This window comes from Equus caballus, chromosome 20, assembly GCF_041296265.1.
Source record: "Equus caballus isolate H_3958 breed thoroughbred chromosome 20, TB-T2T, whole genome shotgun sequence".
NCBI lineage: Eukaryota > Metazoa > Chordata > Mammalia > Perissodactyla > Equidae > Equus > Equus caballus.
The window spans coordinates 37,125,041-37,145,352 of NC_091703.1; the positions used below are offsets into that span (position 1 = coordinate 37,125,041).

Below are 20,312 nucleotides of genomic sequence, written 5' to 3' on the forward strand. Positions count from 1 at the left end.
CCTGGGGTTGGTGCAGCAGGGTGGTGGTGTGTAGGTGGATGAGCCTAGGCTGCAGACGCTGGCGTGAGTTTTTGCAAGTCTTGATCGCAGTAGTCTCTAAATGATAGGGGTCTGCGTCTAGTCCGGAGGTCGGAACGTTGAGGCGATTCTAGTACAGATGCAACCCTCTAAATGAGCGCCGGTTTCCGTGACCCGGAAGAGCTGGGCTCCGCAAAGGGAGGTGGAACCCGAGCGAGTTCGGGGAGGGAGGTCCCTGTCCGTCCCGCTGCGCGGCGTTGGCGTTCGCCGGCTGCGGCCAAGACACGCTGGTCCAGTTCTGTCTCTGTCTCGTGTCCCGGCAAAAACCCCCACTTCATACCGCGCTACATCCGGCGGCCCGCGCTGTTGCGAAGTTTCCGGGGGATGCAGTGAGCGCGCAGCGCCGCTCTATCCCAGGGAAGGGGGCGGGACCCAGCCGCCGCCGAGGGAGGGGAGGGAGCGCCTGGTGCAGCAGCCAGCCGCCAGCCTTCGAGCCATCTGGTTGGCAGCCGGGCTGCAACGACAAGGTAACCTCCCCGCAGCTCCGGCCGTGCCGGCTTCCGCGTTTCGGCACCTTCCGGCGCCGGAACCGGCCGCGCGCTCTGCCCGCCGCATCCTAGGCGGGGCCCCCGGTTGGAGACCCAGGCCACGGAGAGCTGGGCTCACTGCCCTCCATCTTTCCCTCCAGATCCCCTCGGACTGCGCCACACCATGCCCCTCAGCCTATTCCGGCGCTTTCTCCTTGCCGTCCTGCTGCTGGTGATTGTCTGGACCCTCTTTGGGCCCTCAGGCATCGGGGAGGAGCTGCTGAGCCTCTCGCTAGCCTCCCTGCTCCCAGCCCCGGCTTCGCCCGGACCGCCCCTGGCCCTGCCCCGCCTCTTAATCCCCAACGAGGAGGCGTGCGGTGGGCCCGGCGCCCCTCCCTTCCTGCTAATCCTCGTGTGCACGGCCCCGGAGAACCTGAACCAAAGAAACGCCATTCGAGCCTCGTGGGGCGGGCTGCGCGAGGCCCGAGGGCTCAGGGTGCAGACTCTTTTTCTTCTAGGAGAATCGAGCTGGCGGCATCTCACCGGGGTCTCCCACGAGAACGACCTGGCACGGGAGTCAGCGGCCCAGGGGGACATCGTGCAGGCGGCCTTCCAGGACTCCTACCGAAACCTTACCCTCAAGACTCTCAGCGGGCTGAACTGGGCCGACAAACACTGCCCCATGGCCCGCTACATCCTCAAGACCGACGATGATGTGTTTGTGAACGTCCCGGAGCTTGTATCAGAGCTGGTCCGGCGAGGGGGCCGTTGGGAACAATGGGAGAAGGGCATGGAACCACAGAGAGACCCTGAGGTTGGACATGAAGAGCAGGAAGGCGGCGGCCCCACTTTGGGGAGCCAGCCAGTGCCTCTTTTGTACCTGGGACGTGTGCACTGGTGGGTGCACCCCTCTCGGACCCCAGGGGCTAAGCACTGGATATCAGAGGAGCAGTGGCCTCCCACCTGGGGCCCCTTTCCACCCTATGCCTCAGGCACAGGCTATGTGCTGTCAGCTTCTGCTGTGCAGCTCGTCCTGAAGGTGGCCAGCCGGGCACCCCTTCTGCCACTGGAAGATGTCTTTGTGGGGGTAAGTGCCCGACGAGGAGGCCTCACACCAACCCACTGTGTCAAGCTGGCTGGTGCCACACACTACCCCCTGGACCGGTGCTGCTATGGGAGATTCCTGCTGACATCCCACAGATTGGACCCCTGGAAGATGCAAGAAGCCTGGAAGCTGGTGGGCGGCTCTGATGGGGAAAGGACTGCACCCTTCTGCTCCTGGCTTGAGGGAGTCCTGGGCCTCCTGCGGTGTCGGGTAATAGCCTGGCTTCACAGCTGAGAGTGCCTGGGACCACATGAGAGGAGTGAGGAGCAGAGGGTCCAGCCAGCACCCCCACGTCCTTTTCTCTCCCAGGCCTAATGGCAGGGGCCCTGGCTGGCTGCAGCTGATCAGTCTGTCACTGAAGACTGAGGGATACAGGAGAAACCTAGAGGCCTGGCTGGCCAGCCCCAGAGATGGTCATCAGGAAGAAACAACAAAACAATGCTGGGGTGGCTCTCTCCAGCCATGGCAGGAGGCGCACAAGCCCCTCAATAAACTTGTCTCTCTACCTCTTCGAGTGCAGTGTGGTCCTCACCAGAGTCCCAGAACACAAACCTGGGAGCCTAGAGACTGCCAGATCCTGCTGGATGGGAAGGACATCTCCAGGGACATGGAAGAGAGAGGACAGCCTCTCTGAGGAGAAAGGTCCCTTAACAGCAAGGCTAAGGCCACAGCAACTACAAGATATGGGGCAGGGGTAGAGGCAAGACACCACAACCCCTCAGATCCTAGAGTAGCCCTATGCTGGGCAAGGGGAGGAGAACAGGTCCACAGGACGATCCAGACACATTATCCAAAAACCACCTTCTTCTTTAATACCAACCCACCCCAGGAGCCAGCTCTCCAGCTGCCATTGGAGAAGAGGCATATTGCCCCCTCCTTATTCCAGGGACAGGGCCATTTCGCCACAGGCGATCTTGGGGAGAGATTGTTCCCAGGCCCCCCTGGAGCTAGCTCAGCGCACAAATCTGTCCAGGGCAGATGGCCGGGGCCCCAGGGGCATGGCCTTCTTCTCTTGCTTCTGCGCCTGCTGCTCCAGGCTCTGCCGGACTTTTTCCTGGGTGAGGAGACAGGGTCAAGCTAAGAAAGGGCAAGCCAGCAAGGCCAGAGGCACAAGCAGGAGGGTGCAGCCCGTGGGAGGCCTGGCCCACCTCCCAGTGCTCATTTACCCGGTGCTCTTCATCCATGACCTTCCTCTTCCTCTTCACCAGGCTTGCTGTCGAGCTTCGGCCCTTCTGTTTTGGCTTTGGCTGGAAGGGAGCCTTGGCCTCGGGGTCATAGCCCTGAGGGAGAGGACAGGAGTGAAATCTCTAACAGCCTCGGAGGGAGAGAACTGTGGCAGCACCCACCTGCTGCACCGCACTTCTGGGGACATGGTGGGGAGAGGACGTGGGGGTAAGGAGGGCCTGAGCACTCAGGGGCCTGCTCCCTACCAGCCTCTCTATCCGCTCCTTCTTCTCCTGCTCCAAAGAGATGACATCAACCTCTGCCAGGGCTCGTGGATCCAGACAAATGAGTTCTGCAGGTACCTGGAGGTGTCACAGAGGAACAAGAATGGGTAAGGAGCCACAGGAGGGTGACCCCAAAGAGGGATAGAATTTAGGGAGGCCAATGAGTCCCACTCTTCCAAGACCCTCGGCATGGGGAGCTCTCCCTACCTCCAGTCCCAAAGCACAGACAGCAAGTCCTCACCTTCTCCAGCAGGGCCTTCACCTCCCACTCCTGGCGCTGTTTGCGGCTCCTGTACGGGTTACTCTCTAGGCCGTCAAAGTTGGGCTCAGCAGCCCCTGGAGGGAGGGAGGAGCAAGGAGCCATAAATAGGAACCCAGTCCAGCAGCTCCAGCCAACCAAGCCCCTTTGCTCCTGGCTGTCTTGGGCTCACTCAAACTGCTACCCAGAGTTCACTCACTTTGAGCCCCACCCCCTGGTTCACTCACCAGGGACCAGCATGCTGGTGATGCCCCCACTGTGCCCCACCCCCAGCACATCTTCAAAGGGGCAGAACTGAAGGCCGTGCACATGGCCTGAGAGCCGGTGGGTGAGGTAGGGCTGCTCCAGGGAGGGTGGGCTGGCCTTGCCCGGCCCAGCCCATATGTTGACCACATCACTCATTCCTGCAGCCAGAAGTCCCCGCTGGGAGAAGGCCAGGTGCCCTGCTCCCTGGGGCAGGGTCCGAGCGCTCAGAGGCTGGAAGGTCCCTCGCAAGTCAAAGATCTTCAGCTGGTGGTCCAGGCCAGAGGTGGCCATGTGCCTGGGGGAAAGGGGGAGATCACTTAATCTGTAGTATGGGCTTAGTGAGCAGGCCTGTGGCCAAATCCAGGCATCAAGTCTGGTTGGGGAGAAAAAGACTAATAATGATAGTAACCACTACCATCACAGCAAACACTCCACAGGCATCTTCTCAGTTATGTGTCATATAACTCAGCACTATTTGTATTTCTCTTTTACAGATGAGGAATCTGAAGCCCAGAGAAAAGAGATCAGGGTGAGTGGAGGAGCTAGAATTCAAGTCAGGCCTGTTTCTTTACTATCTGCCCTCTTACCTACTCAAGACGTGTGACCAAAGGGAGAACGCACTGGACAGTCTGTATCTAAACGTGCTGTTCCACTGCACGGACAGGCCGCACAGCGGCTCAGCGAAGAGAAGGACTGACCACGGGGGCGGGGAGGACTTCGTGGGAAATTTGGAATTTGAGTCTTTCTAGGTGGTTCTCAAGAAAGGACAAGAAACTGAGATATAGCAGGTACAAATGACTTAACATCAGAGTGTGGACACAGAAGGACAGAGGCAGACGTTTGTTTTCAGGAGTGGTGGGAAATATGGTCAGGAGGATCAGGAGGGGACAAATTGCAGGGGCTTTTGAAAGTCAGACTGAGGACTCAGTCCCCAACACTGCTCTCCAGCATGACAAGCCACAGGGTGAGGACTGCATGGACCTGAGCAACACCCCTGGGAAGCAATGAAGCCATGCACTAGGGGGCCCTGCCCCGCCCCCTCTTTCCCTGCAAGAAGGGCGGGCAAGGCTGGGGACCAACCCCTCCAAGCAATCGTGCACCTTCAGAGGGTGGAGCTTCTACCTGCGTTCAAGTTCTTCCTCAGAGGAGGCTGAAGGGGACCCACCAGGCCAGCGGATGCATGTTTGCCAAGGGGTCAAGGCCTCTCTTTCTAGCCTTGGCTGTGAACCCAGGAGAAGGGGACTGAAGAGTTCCTATGAGCAGAGACTTGCCCTGTGATAGGGCCAAATAGAGGCAGTTAGCTACTTCTCCAGACAAGACAAGACAATGAGGGCCCCAACTCCACCAGAAGCAAGGGCCATCAGTGCAAACCAGGAATTAACTGAGGGCTCCTGAGACACAGGGCCACACCCTTCAGTGAGCCAACAACTGAGAGGCACATGCTGGCTCCTCACCCCATACACGCCCACCTTCCACACAGGGATCCCCGGTGCCAGTACCAGCTCGCTGGCCAGATGGGCATCCAGGCCACACTACCCTGCTACTAAACTTGCAAGAAACAGTCCAGCTTTGAGAATCCAATCCAATCCTAGTGCAAGCTTCCAAGAAAGCCTCTTGAGGAAGACAGTAAGCCTCATCTCTGGAGCCTCTGTGGCTTGTCTAAGGCACTGCTGAGGAGAACCAGAGACAAGCAGGGGTGGGCCTAAGATCAGGGACCAGAGCCCTTCAGCATCAAGATGTTGACCAGACCTCGGTGGACTAACCGATTAAGCCCTGGGCACAGGAGCAGCTGACCCGGGCAGCCCGGGGAAGGCAAGCTACAGCTTCGGTCCAGGGCCCACAGAGGGCAGAAAACCTCGGGACAGGCCTCCCTACTCTAGCAGAACCGCGCTGGCACAGATACGGACTAAAAGGGCGGAACCAAACCACTTGTCCACAAAGATACAACTATGGGACGCCAAGGGGGTCTGAGCGGCTGGCAGGCTTTCATAAGTTGGTGGCCACTGGGCTTTTCCTTTTCCTGTTTTTACTTAAAACCACTTAAAAATAAAGTTCTATAGTTTATACTTAATGCAGATGATGCCTGGGCAGCAGTGTATAAGGAGGAGAGCAGCTGTGGAAAAGATTGTTCTGGCAGCACACCCAGGACACGGCAGGAGGAAGAACTGGAGGCTGGAAATGCTGTGAGCATCATGCATGCCCATGGAGACAGCAAGGATGGAGAGCAGACTTGGAGGGACCCTTGAGGGGAACAACAGTCAGAACATCACAGGGGTCATGAGTAGTCATGAAATGATGCCACCAAAGCAAGTAGCAGAGCCTGGACACCCAGAACGCACTCAGTGATCGGTGCTTTTGATTCCTGCTATTACTGATGGCTGAAAAACACATGGTGGAGTAGCTAGAGGTATTAAAAAAGTCATATTTTAGGTGACAGGAAAATGTGGCAGAAAGGGAGCAGGCAAGGAGGAACTTTGGGAGAGAAGTGACCTATCCAGGGATGGACACATGCAGTCTGGGGTTCTAGAAGACAACCGAGTAGAAACTAATGTATCACCTGGCCAATGATTCCCGGAAACCAGAGCCACCTGTTTTTGTAAATAAAGTGCGTGAAACACCACGCTAGGGCAGGCTCAATGGCAATGCATCCTTATACCCCCAGAACCTTAGTGCAGAGCCCAGCCTGCAGCAGGTGCCCAATGAATGCCTGACAGATAAAAGGAGTTAGAGGAAAACACATGGGAATTTGTGTGGAAACAGTCTGCCAGATCCAGACATACATACGGATCACAACAGCTGTGGAAATGCCAGTACTCTCTCAGGAAGAGTAGAGATTCAAAGCGGACCCACCACCCCTCCCCTCACGGCACCAGCCAGACCTAAAGAGCACAATCATCTTCACTGAGGACGAGAATGAAAGACGGTGCTCCCTATTCTCCGGGCACCACACTAAACTGTCCGTGCCTTAATTAATGTCTACCAGCGCTCTATGAGCTAAGCCCAGGGCTGGGCAGACTACAGCCCATGAGCCAAACAAAGCCGCCCACCACCTATCTCTGAACAGCCTATAAGCTAAGTTTTAAGCAGTTGGAAAAAAATCAAAAGAATAATATTGTGAGACGTGAAAATTAAAGAAAACTCAACTTTCAGTGTCCACAAATAAAGTTTTATTGGAACACAACCACATTCCTTCCTTTACTTATTCTGTGGCTGCTTTTGCATTATAAGAGGACGGTAAAGTGGCCAAGATAGACACCGTGTATGGCGTCTTATCGCTTCGCACTGCTGCCTGGCATGCGACAAGTCTCGGTGACATGGTTATAATTTGACAGCATTTTGAGCACCTCACAGACCACCTATCTCATCATTTATCTGTGTGAAAAGATGTTTCCAAAGATAAAATATAGAAAATCTCTCTACAGATCAGCATTAACAGACAAACATTTGCAATTGAGTTTGGTGATCTGGAACACTAACTTTGAACCTCAATTAAGCAAAATGTTATCTTCAAAAAGAGGAATCTAATTCTTCCCGTTTGTAGACCTGTACTACAAAAATATTGTATTAAATTATTATATTTTGTATTTCGTTGCTTAAAAATTTGTGCTTTGTTTTCTCTGTTGTTATCTACTTACATAATACGCTTGATTTTGCCTCTTGGCCAGCAAAGCCTAAAATATTTACCACCTGGCCCTTTACAGAAAAAGTTTGCTGAGCTAGACACTCATGTCCCCACTCTCAGGGTGAGGAAGATGTGGCACAGAGAGGTTATGTAACTTGCCCACACTTACATGGCTGGTCAATGGTAACATCAGGATTTATCTAGGCAGCCTGGCTGCAGAGTCTGTGCTGCTGAAGGCACACTGACTTCTACGCCTTTCTGCCCAGCTGTGACCCCAGCACCTCATGACCAAACAAGTGACTTACGTGCCTGTAGAATCTACAGCCACAGCCCGGACCCCACCACGGTGACAGAGAATCTTCGCCAGTGGCTCCTTCACGGCTGGACTCCATAAGGACACAGTACCTGGAAGTCAGACGAAGAGAGCTGAAGTTACTAATAGGGCACTGAGGTGATTAAACCTGGGGAAAATGGGGACTCAAGGCCAAGAGGTAACAAGAGAGGGAAGTAAAGTATTGGTGAAGTACAATATAGAACAAAGCACGTCAGGATAGTCAGAGTCAAAGCCCAGCCAGGGACAGACCATTGCTGTGTCCGAGATGGATGACGGCATTGTAAGGGTTCTGAGTCATGACGTCGAGCCGTCCAGCCCGAGCATTCAGAGCTGCCACGATCTTTCCCACTGACACATCCAGGTAGGTCAGAAACCCCGTCTCCGACTATAAGAGGGAGAGAGAGAGAATGAGTCCCGATTGCCCTCTGTCCTCCCTCTGCCATGATCCCAGAGGAGGGGCGGTCTTCTCAGGAGCTGCCACCTCGTCCCTGTGCTCCTCAGCCACTCACAGCTGTGGCCAGGAGGAAGTGGAAAGGCAGGAACTCAAGTCGAGTGATGCGGTCACAGCGGCGGATGCAGTGGAGCTCGATGCCCTGGTTGTCGTAGATGTGAAGCCAGCGGTTCTGAGCGACAGCAAGCAGTGCCTCTGAGTGCAGAAACCTGGGAGGAGGGCACGAACGGTTCAGTGGGAAAGGGGGTCATGGGCTGTCACTCAATCAGGGATGGGCTGTCTCACTCCCACTGACCGGATGTCCCGCACAGCTTCCATGACATTGATCTCACACATGAGCTTCTTTGTCACCCAGTCAAGGGCGGCCACATGACCCCGGCGCCCTCCAAAAGCCAGGTGCCTGTTGGAGGTGAGGGACAGGCAGGGTGTCAGTGCAGGGGAGCGCCTGACTCAGACCTGTTGAGGTCTGCCCCAGGCCAGCCCCTCCTCCCCAGGTGAGAGGAAAGGTGTTGTACAAGCTCACTCTCACAGGTGAGCAAATCCCAGGAGCTGCCCCACTCCAAACACACGGTGGTGTGGCTGAGGCGGGCATGGCTGAAGTGACGAGGAGACAGGCCTATGTCCTAGTTCCAGAGTCACTGGAATGCAACCTTACCTCCCAGTTCGAGAGTAATTCAACCTGTAGGGTCCAAACTGTCTCAAGTTCAAGTCAAAATGCTGGGAAAGTAAAGAGTTAAAAAAAAAAAATCATGAAAGAATTGGCTCCTTTCAGTAATTCCCTCTTCTAGTCCCCACTTCCATCTTGCTCTGCACCACCAATCAACTCATTGGCCCCCTTTCCACCCTCAGGCTCACCTTGGCTGCACTTGCAATGTCCACAGCCTCCACGATGTCTGCCTGGCGTATCTTTGCTGTGTCCTCCCCATCCTCCCCTTCCAGAAAGCTGCAAGTGAGTGTTAGGGTTGCAGTAAAGCTTCCTAATATGAAGTCAGTGTACCAACATAAAAATGAGAAAGGAGAGTCCCATAAAGCAGAGGCTGGGGAGCCCCACATTAGGGTCCACTTACCCAGGTTCCTCAGCAAGCAGCAGCTCAGAACGAGCAGCTTTGACACTTATTTCCTCTTCCTCAGCTTCAGCCACCTCAAGTCGGCTTCGGGTTTTGGACTTAGAATGTGGCAGCTATAACATCGTTGGTGGTAGAGGAGAGCGAGACAAACCAGAGAATATGTGAAGGCACAAGAGAGCCACCTGGCCCCACCTCCATCCAACTCACCCAGACACTCTCAGCCTGCAACCCCTCCCTACTCTCCGGCTGGTCCTCACCTTTTTGGATTTGTCAATGCGACAGAACTTCTGAGCCAACTCCAAAGGGACGGGAGCGGGGCCTGGAAATGGGTCCTGCGCCTGGGGCAGTGAGGAGGCAATTAACAGACAGGCTCGGGTTGACCCCAACACTCGCACCCTCAAAGCACTTGCCCCCACACCATATCAGGTCCCAGGCTCACCCCGGACAAACTCCGCTCAGGCTCCGGATTCCTCCGTTCTCGGGGTTTCTTCGGGAGTTGGGGCTTCTTGGAGATCCGAGACTTCTTCGGGATGTAAGCCTTCTTGGACCTTTGGGGGCGGAGCTCTCGATTCCTCTTCTTGTTACCAGGGGGCCCTGGAGAGGCTGCGGCAGCTGTCGGAGTGGTCTCTTCCTCCCAGTATCGCCGCGGTTTCTACCGGCAGATCAGGAGCCCTGATACTCCGCTGCCCGCGCCCCGCCCCTCCAACCCCGCAGTTAAAAACTTCCCTTCCACCCCAGGGAGGCCTCTACCTTCTTCTTGGACTGAAATTTGACGTTCTTGGGCGGGACATCCCTGCCCGGCTTGGGGGCCGTCTCCATCCAGCCCACCCCAACCACGATCCACGTGCAAACTCCTCTCAGCTGTCCCACAGGCGGCTTGGGAACTCCCGGAAGTCCTCTGGCCCTCATCCAATCAGCACGCACCAGGTCTGAAGCCTTCCAGGCGCCATCTTGAGTGAGGGCGCGCTCTCTGTGGAGGGGCGGGACAGCCTTGGCGTCGCCCTCTGGGGGCGGCAGCTTTTGCCTGAGTAATGAAAGAAAGGCAAGTCCGGGGCCAGGACCCAAGGAACGGAGCAGTTTCTTTTTCCAGCTTCATTTCCCCATCTTGCCTAAAACCTTCCGAGGCCAGTCTTTTTAGCAGAACACCACTCTTTAAACACGTCAAAACTACAGTTCCCGGCATGCGTCAGAAGACAGCTTCCGGCGCCGTCTTTTCCCAGCAGTCTTTGTTTACTTCCGGGTTTATTAATACTGAAGGGAGAACGTGAGTAGCGTAGCGTGTTGGTTGAGGGGTTTGGGGTCTCGTTTCGCCCGCAACCGTCTGGGGCCGAGGCAGAGTCCGTATCCGTGACGCGGAGAGGCTGCGGTGACCCGAGAGGCTGCCTCTCAAGAGCGCTGTCATTTCCGCAGGCCAGGCCAGAAAGGGGAGCTAGGGCGCCTTCCAGAGTGTGAGACCCAGCGCCCCTCGCCCGCTCCCCGCAGGTTTCCGTCCCCGCCATGGCTGAGCTGATCCAGAAGAAGCTGCAGGGAGAAGTGGAGAAATACCAACAGCTACAGAAGGGTAAGGGAGCAGGGTCGGTGTAGCCTCGCCCCAGTCGCCTCACTGACTCAGAACCCAAACCAGGATGTTTTCTGCCGCACCCAGGCCCCAGCGTGCAGCCCCTTTCCCGCCCACTGACCGCGGCCTCCATCCTTGTCCACTTCCTCAGCTCCGTTTTCTTCTGACCAGGATTGTGGGGCGGGGTGTGTGCGTGTGGGGGGGTGTCGAGTGGCACATTTGATGTCTCTCATCAACTCCTTTCTTCCACCCCCAGACTTGAGTAAATCTATGTCAGGGCGGCAGAAGCTTGAGGCGCAGCTAACAGAAAATAATATCGTGAAGGAGGTGAGAAACTGGGATTTGTGGGTCGAGGAGGGACCTGTCCTGGCAATGATTCTGATCATATATATCCCATTCCTCCATTAGGAACTGGCCCTACTGGATGGGTCCAACGTGGTCTTTAAACTTCTGGGTCCAGTGCTGGTCAAACAGGAGCTGGGGGAGGCTCGGGCCACAGTGGGGAAGAGGCTGGACTACATCACAGCTGAAATGTGAGTCCTTGCTCCACTGCCCTGTGGCGCAGGTGACACCGCTGGAGTAGAGGTGTTGAGGAGCCATGTAGAGTAGCTCTCCAGAGTAGCCCCCAGTTGTCCGGTTCCTCCAACCCCTTCCCTTTTAACCCCCTTCTCCTCCCTCCCCTAGATCTCAAGTGTTCCACCAATCTCTTTCTTGCCTTCAGCACCCTCAGTAGTAACTCTCACTCATTTCTCCTTGTTTCTTTGTCTCTCTTGCCTGTCCTCAGTAAACGATACGAATCCCAGCTCCGAGACCTTGAGCGGCAGTCAGAGCAACAGAGGGAGACCCTTGCTCAGCTGCAGCAGGAGTTCCAGCGGGCCCAGGCGGCAAAGGCAGGGGCTCCTGGGAAGGCCTGACCCCGTGGTGGGGGGAAGGGGAGGGGAGGGAACGAGGCAGCTCTAGGGTCTATACCGTAGCTAATAAAATGTGAAAACCCCTGGCTGTTTTCTGACCAGCCACTTCTGTTGTAATTGTCTCCATCCATTCCCCTGGCCCTTTCCACTGTATATGTACATCACCTACATTACTCCCTCAGGTCCAGATTTTTGGAACTGCAATCTTTCTATGGCAGAGGAATCCTTCTTTCTCGAGACTAAAATTTGAAATGTTTCAAACCTACTACTTGCCTGTATGTACAACCGTTAACTCCCACTTTTATTGGTTGGCACTCCTCTTTAGGAAATATGAGAAGGGCATTTACAATGTAACAATTGTTGGAAAGGGCAGTTTAATTGAAGAACTTACAGTTGTCTACCTGAGACCCCAGGGTAAACTGCGGTGATCCTTTTTGCTATGATTGCTTGTCATCCCCCAGGTAGCCCTGGCATCCCTCTTAATCCTTTTAAACCTCTCTCTTCCCAGAATTTGTTTGAAGATAGTTTAAACTGACTTAAAATCCCAAAACATAATGTTTTGTGATGTTTTAAGTTCTCCAAGTTTGTACATTGTCCACAAAGTTGTTCTTCCATTTCTTTGTCTTAATTTGTTTCTTAGAAACTTGCAGCCAGGGGAGGTCTTCACACTGATCACTTTAATTGGGTGGCTGCTAGTTGACATGGGTCTCTGACAACTGAGGAGAAAAATTTAAGAGCAAAGAAAGGGACCAGGGGTGGAGAAATAAGCCATTGTGAGGAAACCATTTTCCCCAGCAGCTCACTTTCAGCTCTTCGTGGGGATAGAAAACACTGGGCCCCTTCTTGTTCCATGGTGTCTGCCTTCAGCCAGCTCCCCACCCTCACTCCCAGCAGCTAGTTCCCACACACTGCAAGGACAGGGGAGTAGAATTCAGGTAGTGTTTTGGTTTATTATCTTAGTGTCACAGTGACAGGATCCCCCAGAGTAGGACAAAGAATTCCTAGTAGAACCTGCTTTGTGCCATCTCCTCCCCAGAGCTCAGAGCCTCTAGGCTTTTCCTCTCCCCTTACTTCTAGGCCTTTCCTTGGCCCTGGCATGCTAGAATATGGCTAGGAATCAGAAAATGATCCCTTTCCCCAGCACTAGCCGTGTGCTGCATTCATGGAAAGTGGGGAGCTATACACAGGTGTCCAACCTGGTTACCGAGATTACCAGTTCCTACAGGGCTGGCTCTCATGTGTCTGGTAAATTAGCAGCACTTCACTGCCCCAGGGTGGTTAGCTACCTTTCTGGATTTTTTCCCAGTGCGACATAACTGCCACCATTCAGGATGGCTACCCACATCTGGTGTGGCCACCATGAGTTTTGTGAGCCAAGAGGGCTTCCTCCTCAGAACAGTGCCCGGGCGATCTTCCTCCCTTTGGCCTTGATCCTGGGAAAGGAGCCCCCTCGTCCCTCGCTTGGGGGAGTTCCTGAGGCAGAGGGACTGCTGGTGAGGCCCAGTGTAGCGGCCGAGGGCCTTCGCCGCTGCCGCAGGAGGAAATCGTGTGAAGCTCCATCCATAGCATAGAAGACATTAGCCGAGGGTGGGATGGTCAGCTCTGTAGGTTCAGAGAGGGGGTGTCAAGCACAAACACAGTCATTCCCCCAAAAACCACCCGGATGTGGAAGCTCTCCCACTGGGGGGCACCACTCTCCTGAGTCTGCCTCCCCTCACGGCCTCTGACCTCGCTCCCCTGGTAGCAGCTGCACTAGCTCATACTCCGAAGCCACCGCAGAATCACGATTGTTTTTCTTAAGGACACGACTGATGACACTTGGAGCCTTGTCCTGGCTTGTCACCTGGCACCACAGGAGACCAAAAGAGCAATAAATTGGCCATGATGACCTCTATTTCCCATCCTTTCAACCCTAGCTACTGATCCCAACCAAAAAAGGTTACCCATGTCCAGCACTTCAGAGTGAACAGGGAAACCCAATGTGGTGGCTCTCCGTACTCCACAGGCCAGCCCACATGGTGCCCAGTGAAACAGGGCTGCTTCCCTGTGGGCAACTGCTGTTGGTTAGGAAAACCTAATATGGCCACCAAAAGTTCAAGGTGCAGCAGCTAATGCAAAGTAGCCTTCAAAATAAAACAGGGCTGTGAAAACCAAAGGTCAGAATTAAAACTACAATCATCCTCCCATTTGGCTGTTCAAACCTTAGACAACATCTATCATCCCACAAGGCACCATCCTTCACCCCCACCTCCCAGCCCAGGGATCCCTCACCAAAATGCTCTTGTAGACACTGCCATCTTCCCCCAGCTCCATTTGGACGCGGATGATTCGGCAATCAGAGGCTCCTGACCCAGACCCCCCTGCCCCGTCTCCGGTCCCCCTGGAGGCCCCTTCTGTACCCCCGCTGAGCGGGGAGCCACAGGAGGCTGAGCGGCGGTGACCTCGAGAAGGCCTAGGGGAGGAGGCTGGGGGAGAGAGGTGGCTGGGGTCAGCTGGACTGTGCAGGGATGGAGTGCTTTCCAGGGCAGTGTCCAGAGACGAGACAGACGGCCACTTCATGTGCTGGGGACAAACAACATGGGGAACTGGCGTGAAGGCAGGGAGGTCAAGGAAGAAACATTCACAGAGTCAGGGTGAGTGTTGAGGTCAGAGGTCAAGAACAGAGCTCACCTGGGCTAGCCGGGTCAGCAGAGGAGCAGGGGTTCCAGGCACCTCATCTCCTCCGACACTGGGCCGGTCCCAGGAGACCAGGGGGGTGGGACCCCCAACAGAACCCAGAACCCTGGAGTGGCAGGAGATTGGGAAGGTCAGAGGAAGAAGGGCAAGTCTCTTGGAGACTTGCCCCCCAACCGCTGACTCTCTCACTCTGTCCACTGTGAGACGACCAGCATTGGCCGAAGCACCCGTGGGGCAGGAGGGTCACTGGTACCAGATGGCTCCACCTCACAGGACACACGATGGCTGAGGAGGGGGGCAATGGCCAGAGATTAGGACATGACACACTGACCCTCACACCCAGCCTGAGCCCTGGAGTCTCAACCTCACCCAGCCAGTCACCTCTGGGCCTCTGTCAGTGACCGGAGCCCCTGTAGCCACTGCTGGATATCAGGGTCAGGTCGGAGGTCATAGCCACGACATTCATTCTGGAGCCGCCGCAGCTCAGAAAGGACAGCAAACTCCTAAGAAGGAGACTTCAGACTGCAGGAGCCAAAACTCAGGGAGCCCTGACTTTCCCCTCCCTCTTCCCTTTCTGGGACACAGCTAGGGGTGTCTAGCATCCCACCCATCACTCCCCTCACCTTCCTCCGCTTGTCAAAATTGATGTATCCATTCTGCAAAGATAAGGGGGATCGGGTGAGAGTCCCAACCCTGCCACACAGAGACCATGGCCCCTCTCCCAAACACCACATCCACATCCAACTCATACACACTTCCCTCGGCCTCTTGACTCCTCCATCCCGCCCCCTCCTTCCCCTCCTGTCTCTCATGGCCTAAGCACTCTACCTTACCCTTTACATTGAACATCACTGTGTCCACTTCACAGATGAGAAAATTAAGGCTCCGAGAGGATAAGGAATTTGCCCCAGGTCCCAGTATTTGTGTATTTAACAAACTACATATGCTTACATTTCAGGTAAGGTACTCGCCAAATGTTAATTCATTTAACCCTCATAATAACGAGCTGATGTAGATACTGTCACTAGTTTCCCATTTACAGATCACTAAGGCACAAAGAGGTTAAGCAACTTGCCAAAGCAACAGAACCAGAACCCAGCAATCTGGTTGGTTCCAGGGTCCTGGCCCTCAGTGCTTAAGGGCTTAGGCACGCCTTGCAGCCCCTTTCTGGAGGGACAGCTGTGTGACCCTGAGGTCCACTTGTTCCATCATTGCAATGCACACACAAACACACACACCACTGACCTCCAGCTCATCCTTGGAGGCTGCATCCAGCATCACGAGGTCCTTCAAGAAGGTGCCAAGGTATGGGACCACACCCTGAGGTCAGAGATCAGAGTCAGACACACCTACCACAGATCTGAGGGCTCTCCATCCCTCTACTTTCCTATCCCATTGCCTCAGAGGACAAACTTAATTCTCCTCACCCACTGGGCCTCCCCTTTCCATCCCTCAGGCTGCTTCCCCCACACACTCCATGACCAACCCCCACTAGTCACTCACCCCACCCCGGGAGCCAGACCTCGGGGCTTTCTTGGAATTTGGCTCCAGCGAGGGCTGCAGCTTCACCTCCTGGTGGTGACAGAACAAGGGGATATGCGAGTGGGGCGGGGAGAGCAGGGATGGCTGGGAACGCCAGGGAATAGGGCCTTACCTGCAGGAGTAGCTCCCGGCTCTGGGAATAGTTATCCTCCTCAGAGAAAATCTGGCAAAGGCTAGAGAAGACTCTGAGACTGTCCCTGGGGGATGGAGGGCAGCAGTCTTGAGGATGGGCCTGGCTTGCCCACCCCTTCCCAGCCTGCCCCCGGTCCAGTGCCCCATCCTCCCCACCTGGCTGCTTCCCCCCAGGCTGCCCGAAGCCTGTGGATGGGGCTGGACTGCAGGGCCGATATAACAGCATAAACCGAAGAGAAGTTTCGGAGCAGACGGCACTCCTGTGGGGGTCACAGAGGGAGGCCATAGCTGTGGGACCTCTCTCCACACCACAGTCCCCATCAGGGCCGATCCTCTCTCTTACCTCTGCCACGCGGATCCACTTCTCCAGGAGCCGGGCCCTCTGAGGGGGACGGAGTGGCCGTACGGTCACCTCTCCAGGCCCCTCTCCAATTGAGGTAGCCCCCAGGACAGAACTGACCACTGCCCCTGCCACCTTATTGAACTGTGTGACAGTAGCTCGGACAGATGGGCAGAGGTGGGAATGTCCTGGCCGGTCTCTGTGCCCCCACAAGCTCCCCAGGCACTGAGAGGGGACCAGGTTGAGAAACAGCTCCTGCCGGGCAGAGGTTGGAGGTTAAAGTTCATAGTCAAGTGAGGTCAGCCTTCCAGTACCAGGGGTGTAGGGATCTCAGGTAGCCAAGGAACCAGAGGGGCACAGGGCTTGAGGGAAACAACCAAGGGGAAATAGGGAAAGGTCAAAACTAGGTGGACAGAGGAGGCTGGGAGCTGGGTAGGGAAGGGCTGGAAGCAAGGAAAGGATCTGGAGTCAGGGAAGGTTAGTAAAGGGGCCAGGGGCATAGGGGTCAGAGGTCAGGGTCTCACCGCATCTAGCAGGGTCAGCTGTTCGGCCAAGTGGTCAGCGAGGAACACCAGGACATCCGTGGGGTCAGCAGGGGAATCGCCGGGGAGGGCCAGGGGCTTAGGAAGGTCGGAGGCCTGGGGGGCCACCCGGGACCGGAGGTTGCGGATGAGGTCAGCGCTGCCCCCCCCAACACCCTCCCCTGCTGCATACCCTGTACGAAGCAAGAAGCCCTCAAGCCGGTCAAGCTGACCCTTGACCTCAGAGCCAAAATCCTCAGGGTGAGAGGCCAGCCAGGTTGACAGTACAGAGATGGCTACCCTGGGAGAAGGAGAATCCAGGGGTCAGCCGTCAAGGAGCAGCTCGGGCAGACGGGCTGTGAGGTTATGAGGGCTCACTCACCCTTTAGTCCTCTCTAGTTCATCAGTAGGATGAGATTCAAGGGCCTCCAGTCTGGGGAGGGCAAGAGATTCTATCTGTCTATTTTTTCCAAACCCTCAGTGGCTTTGACTATTTGGGTGGGATTTTCTGGCTTTAGAAAATGCAGACACCTCCATGACCCTTGGACCATTATGACCCTGACCTGTCAGCCACAAGTCCAAGCAGGGCAGGTGTGGAGGTGAAGGCCCGGTGGGTGGCCAGAAAGGCTGATGTGAAGGTCACATCAGCCCCTGATGTCCGGGCATCCAGCAGGTGTCTGACCAGGGCCTCCAGAGTGCCAGCTCGGAGCCTTCGGGAGGAACGCGGGGGAGGCGTTGGGGCCTGGGGGGGGAGAGAGGACCAGTCACTCACCTTTAAACTTCAACTCTGCCCCTAGATCTCTGGGGAAAATCCCAGACCTAGGAGATGATCTAGGCTCATTATATTAAGATTCAGAGAGGGCAAAAATCTTGACCCAAGTCATACAGCAAAGTCTAGGTCTCCAGACTTTCAACCTAGCACTCTGGCCAGAAAGTCGACCAGGGGAAGGGGAACTGGGAAGTGATGGGTTAGAGGTGAGAAGCCAAAGTTATGATCTCACCAAGGGATCAAGAAGCTGATACTGGCGGCTTGTGACAGTAAAGATGGCACCATCCTCCTCCTCATCCCAGACAGACACAGGGGCCTGGAGGAGCAAGGAAGGGGAAGTCAGATAGTCCCACACCACCCCCCATTGCCCCCAGCCCTTATCCCCAGGCTCTACTCCTCCCTCTGTACCCCTCACCTGTGGTGGCGGGGGACAGTACCAGCGAGTGCGAGGGGTGGGGGGGGCTGGTGACCCCAGGTCTCCCCCACTGGGGCCCAAGCAGCCCCCCCCAAGCCGCCTCAGGGCCCGGTGGAGTCGGGGGGGTTGCAGTGGGGGAGTGGATGGAATGCAGGAACCCTGATCCTGGAGATTGCCGAAGCCCTTTCCCCCCAGAGCTGAACCCAACGCAGCAGAAAAGTAAGGTGCAAAGGAGAGGAGAGGGAAGCAAGAGAGGGAGACAGGCAGAGGCAGAGACCTTGAGAAGCTGAAAGCTCAGTCACGGGCACAGCCGCATGCTCCGCCCTCCCCCGCAGGAACTGGCCAAGCTCAAAGAGGGGGTCCTTCCCCTTAGCCCCCTTCCCCCTGGCCCCTCAGCCCTGGAGACCCCCTCAAGGTGGCGGCTCCGATCCCGGTACAGGCAGGAGAAGGGGAAGTGAGGATGATGTGGGGGGGTAGACTCACAGAGTCACATGGCCCCGGCCCCTCCCCCAGCCGATCCCGAAAAACCAGCCCTGCCAGTCACCCTGACCTCACCCAGCCCCTAGACCCAGGAGTCCAGGGCCCGGGGCCCCAAATCCAACTTCTGGCCGCTCCTGAGGCCCCCAAACCTGCTCCTGGCCACCACCATTAGTCCCGGAGGAAAGCAGGTGACCACCACCCACTCAACCTGGGATCGTCCCTCGAGGTCCAAGAACCCTGGCTTCCCGCCTCCGCCCAGCGCCAGGCGGGAAATGGGGGAGGGGTCACGAAATCGAAGGGTTCCCTCCCCAATCCCAGAGTCAGAGGAGCCGGTTACTGTGGAAACAAACCCCTCCCCGCCAAACAAAAACAAGGGGAGACAGGGACCAAGACACAATGCCCAGAGAGGCAGGCACGCTCAGGCACAGGCGGAGAGGGCCAGAGACCCGCAGGAGAGCCAGCCAGCCAGACGCTCCAGACAGTAACAGGGCAGGTTCCTGCGGGCAGGTCCTGAGTCACAGTGCCACAGAGAACCACAGAAACGCCGGGACTCCCGGCAGCGGGGAGACGGGCAGACACCCAGCAGGAGGCGCGGAAATAACTGAGACAGACAGGAAGAGACGGAGGGACACAGAAACACGGAGAGAAAAGGTGGAGAGTCTCCGAAATACATACCCACTACCTCCCACCACCCGCATCTCACCTCGTCTTCTTCCTCCTCCTCCTCTTCCTCCTGCCCCCCGCCCACGCCCCGGCCACCTGGGCCCCCACCCTCTTCGGGGTCTCGACTCCGGAAGCTGCTCAGCACGACTCCCCCGGGGGGGCTCGTGTCCCAAAGCAGCCGCAGGGGCCGCGGGAGCATGGCCGAGTGAAGGAATCAGCGGGGTCGGGCCATGGGGGCGCCTGGGGAGAGACAGCAGGGGGGGCAGGTGGAGAGTCAGGTGGGCGCGGGGGAGCCAAGAGGGGAGGGACGCGGGTGAGTGTCTAGGTAACCGGATGGGAGTCCCGCAGGGAGGCGGGGGCGGGGGCGGGGGGCGACACAGGGGTAGAATAGGTCCTCTTTGCATTTTGGGGATGAGGGGGTCACGAGTACGGCAATGGGCAGGGTCATAGGGTGCTCTGGCTCTGACCTGCTCGGGAGGGGTGGGGGCAGCGCGGGTCCCGGGCCGCTGTTCCCGTCGGTCTCCGGCCCCTGACCGAGTCCCCGGACCAAGTCCTTTCCCCGGCTTTTCCGCAACCCCCTGTACCCCCCCGCAAGGCTCCCGGGCCCTCCCGCCCTTTCCGCTCCCCCCACGTCCGCCCGCTCCGAGAGCGGGAGCCAAAAAGGGAAGGAAGTGAGGACAGGAGCCAGGGCCGCGGACTAGGGGAGCGCTGGACGCCCAGGGGCCGGGACCCAGGAGCCAGGGTCCCAGCTCCGCTGTGCTCAGGCCCCCTCCATTCCGGGATCCTGGAGCCCACGTCGCGCCGCACTGTATTGGGATAAAGATTCCAGTCTTCAGCCCCCAGGGGAGGGCAAGAGCAGAGTTTGACATTCCCCTGCCCCACACAACGTCATGGCGAGAACTCCCGCTGGCAGCGTTTCAGGCGAGGAGAGACCCATTCCTCCACCCACAGGGTTACAGTCCGCACCCCCACCCACGCGTGCAGCGGACGGAAATCCACTCCGGGTTTTCCGAAGAGCCCTGGGTGGCCGCCCTCTCGTAAGGGGGCGGAGCAGGAAGCCGCCGCATCCGGCTCCAGAGTCGGCGCTCCGGGGTTTCCGGCTCCAGGCCGGGATCTCGGCTCCCCGGCGATCCTCCCCTCGAGAGCCTGCCGCTGGAGGGGTCCTGTTCAGCATGGGTGGCGCCCGACCCCCAACTGTTTTGAAGGGGCGTTGGGTGTCGCCAAGGCG

General features: G+C 56.7%; 4 protein-coding genes and 1 non-coding gene across 8 annotated transcripts; 2 read left to right on the forward strand and 3 right to left on the reverse strand.

Moving 5' to 3' along the window:
• The first annotated feature begins 399 nt into the window (after nucleotides 1–399).
• On the forward strand, nucleotides 400–7,203 carry B3GALT4 (beta-1,3-galactosyltransferase 4). Its single transcript, XM_014734347.3, has 3 exons — nucleotides 400–545; nucleotides 707–3,205; nucleotides 4,098–7,203. The coding sequence occupies exon 2, from the start codon at nucleotides 730–732 to the stop codon at nucleotides 1,882–1,884; it is 1,155 nt and encodes a 384-aa protein (XP_014589833.1). The 5' UTR covers nucleotides 400–545; nucleotides 707–729; the 3' UTR covers nucleotides 1,885–3,205; nucleotides 4,098–7,203.
• On the reverse strand, nucleotides 2,437–10,085 carry WDR46 (WD repeat domain 46). The gene is made up of 15 exons (XM_023624708.2): nucleotides 9,828–10,085; nucleotides 9,517–9,729; nucleotides 9,335–9,415; nucleotides 9,078–9,190; nucleotides 8,866–8,953; nucleotides 8,666–8,727; nucleotides 8,306–8,410; nucleotides 8,069–8,219; nucleotides 7,809–7,944; nucleotides 7,531–7,630; nucleotides 3,585–3,898; nucleotides 3,340–3,434; nucleotides 3,081–3,176; nucleotides 2,817–2,930; nucleotides 2,437–2,704 (listed from the first exon to the last, which is right to left on the reverse strand). Exons 1-15 carry the CDS (start codon nucleotides 9,984–9,986, stop codon nucleotides 2,603–2,605), a joined length of 1,929 nt encoding a protein of 642 aa, XP_023480476.2. The 5' UTR covers nucleotides 9,987–10,085; the 3' UTR covers nucleotides 2,437–2,602.
• A 131-nt stretch (nucleotides 10,086–10,216) lies between these two features.
• PFDN6 (prefoldin subunit 6) lies at nucleotides 10,217–11,651 on the forward strand. Its single transcript, XM_005603806.4, has 5 exons — nucleotides 10,217–10,341; nucleotides 10,488–10,638; nucleotides 10,892–10,962; nucleotides 11,044–11,168; nucleotides 11,420–11,651. Exons 2-5 carry the CDS (start codon nucleotides 10,575–10,577, stop codon nucleotides 11,547–11,549), a joined length of 390 nt encoding a protein of 129 aa, XP_005603863.1. The 5' UTR covers nucleotides 10,217–10,341; nucleotides 10,488–10,574; the 3' UTR covers nucleotides 11,550–11,651.
• Nucleotides 11,652–12,471: 820 nt separating this feature from the next.
• Nucleotides 12,472–20,113, reverse strand: RGL2 (ral guanine nucleotide dissociation stimulator like 2). Of its 4 annotated transcripts, none has more exons than XR_011430010.1 (18): nucleotides 19,552–20,086; nucleotides 19,125–19,324; nucleotides 17,759–17,842; nucleotides 17,321–17,499; nucleotides 17,140–17,190; nucleotides 16,761–17,058; nucleotides 16,240–16,491; nucleotides 16,053–16,156; nucleotides 15,877–15,961; nucleotides 15,726–15,794; nucleotides 15,468–15,542; nucleotides 14,846–14,878; nucleotides 14,604–14,725; nucleotides 14,412–14,507; nucleotides 14,217–14,328; nucleotides 13,818–14,011; nucleotides 13,275–13,389; nucleotides 12,472–13,148 (listed from the first exon to the last, which is right to left on the reverse strand). XR_011430010.1 is itself a non-coding variant. In XM_070245407.1 (18 exons), the coding sequence occupies exons 2-18, from the start codon at nucleotides 19,281–19,283 to the stop codon at nucleotides 12,937–12,939; spliced, it is 2,337 nt and encodes a 778-aa protein (XP_070101508.1). In that variant the 5' UTR covers nucleotides 19,284–19,324; nucleotides 19,552–20,113; the 3' UTR covers nucleotides 12,472–12,936. The 4 variants fall into 4 exon arrangements, 2 of the variants coding, with proteins under 2 accessions (XP_070101508.1, XP_070101507.1); XM_070245407.1 differs by having other exon boundaries at nucleotides 13,818–14,108; nucleotides 19,552–20,113; XR_011430009.1 differs by lacking the exon at nucleotides 19,125–19,324 and having other exon boundaries at nucleotides 19,552–20,054.
• Nucleotides 14,320–14,440, reverse strand: MIR8917 (microRNA mir-8917). The gene has a single exon (NR_127903.1). It is a non-coding gene; the product is annotated as a microRNA mir-8917 (primary transcript).
• Nucleotides 20,114–20,312: the final 199 nt, after the last annotated feature.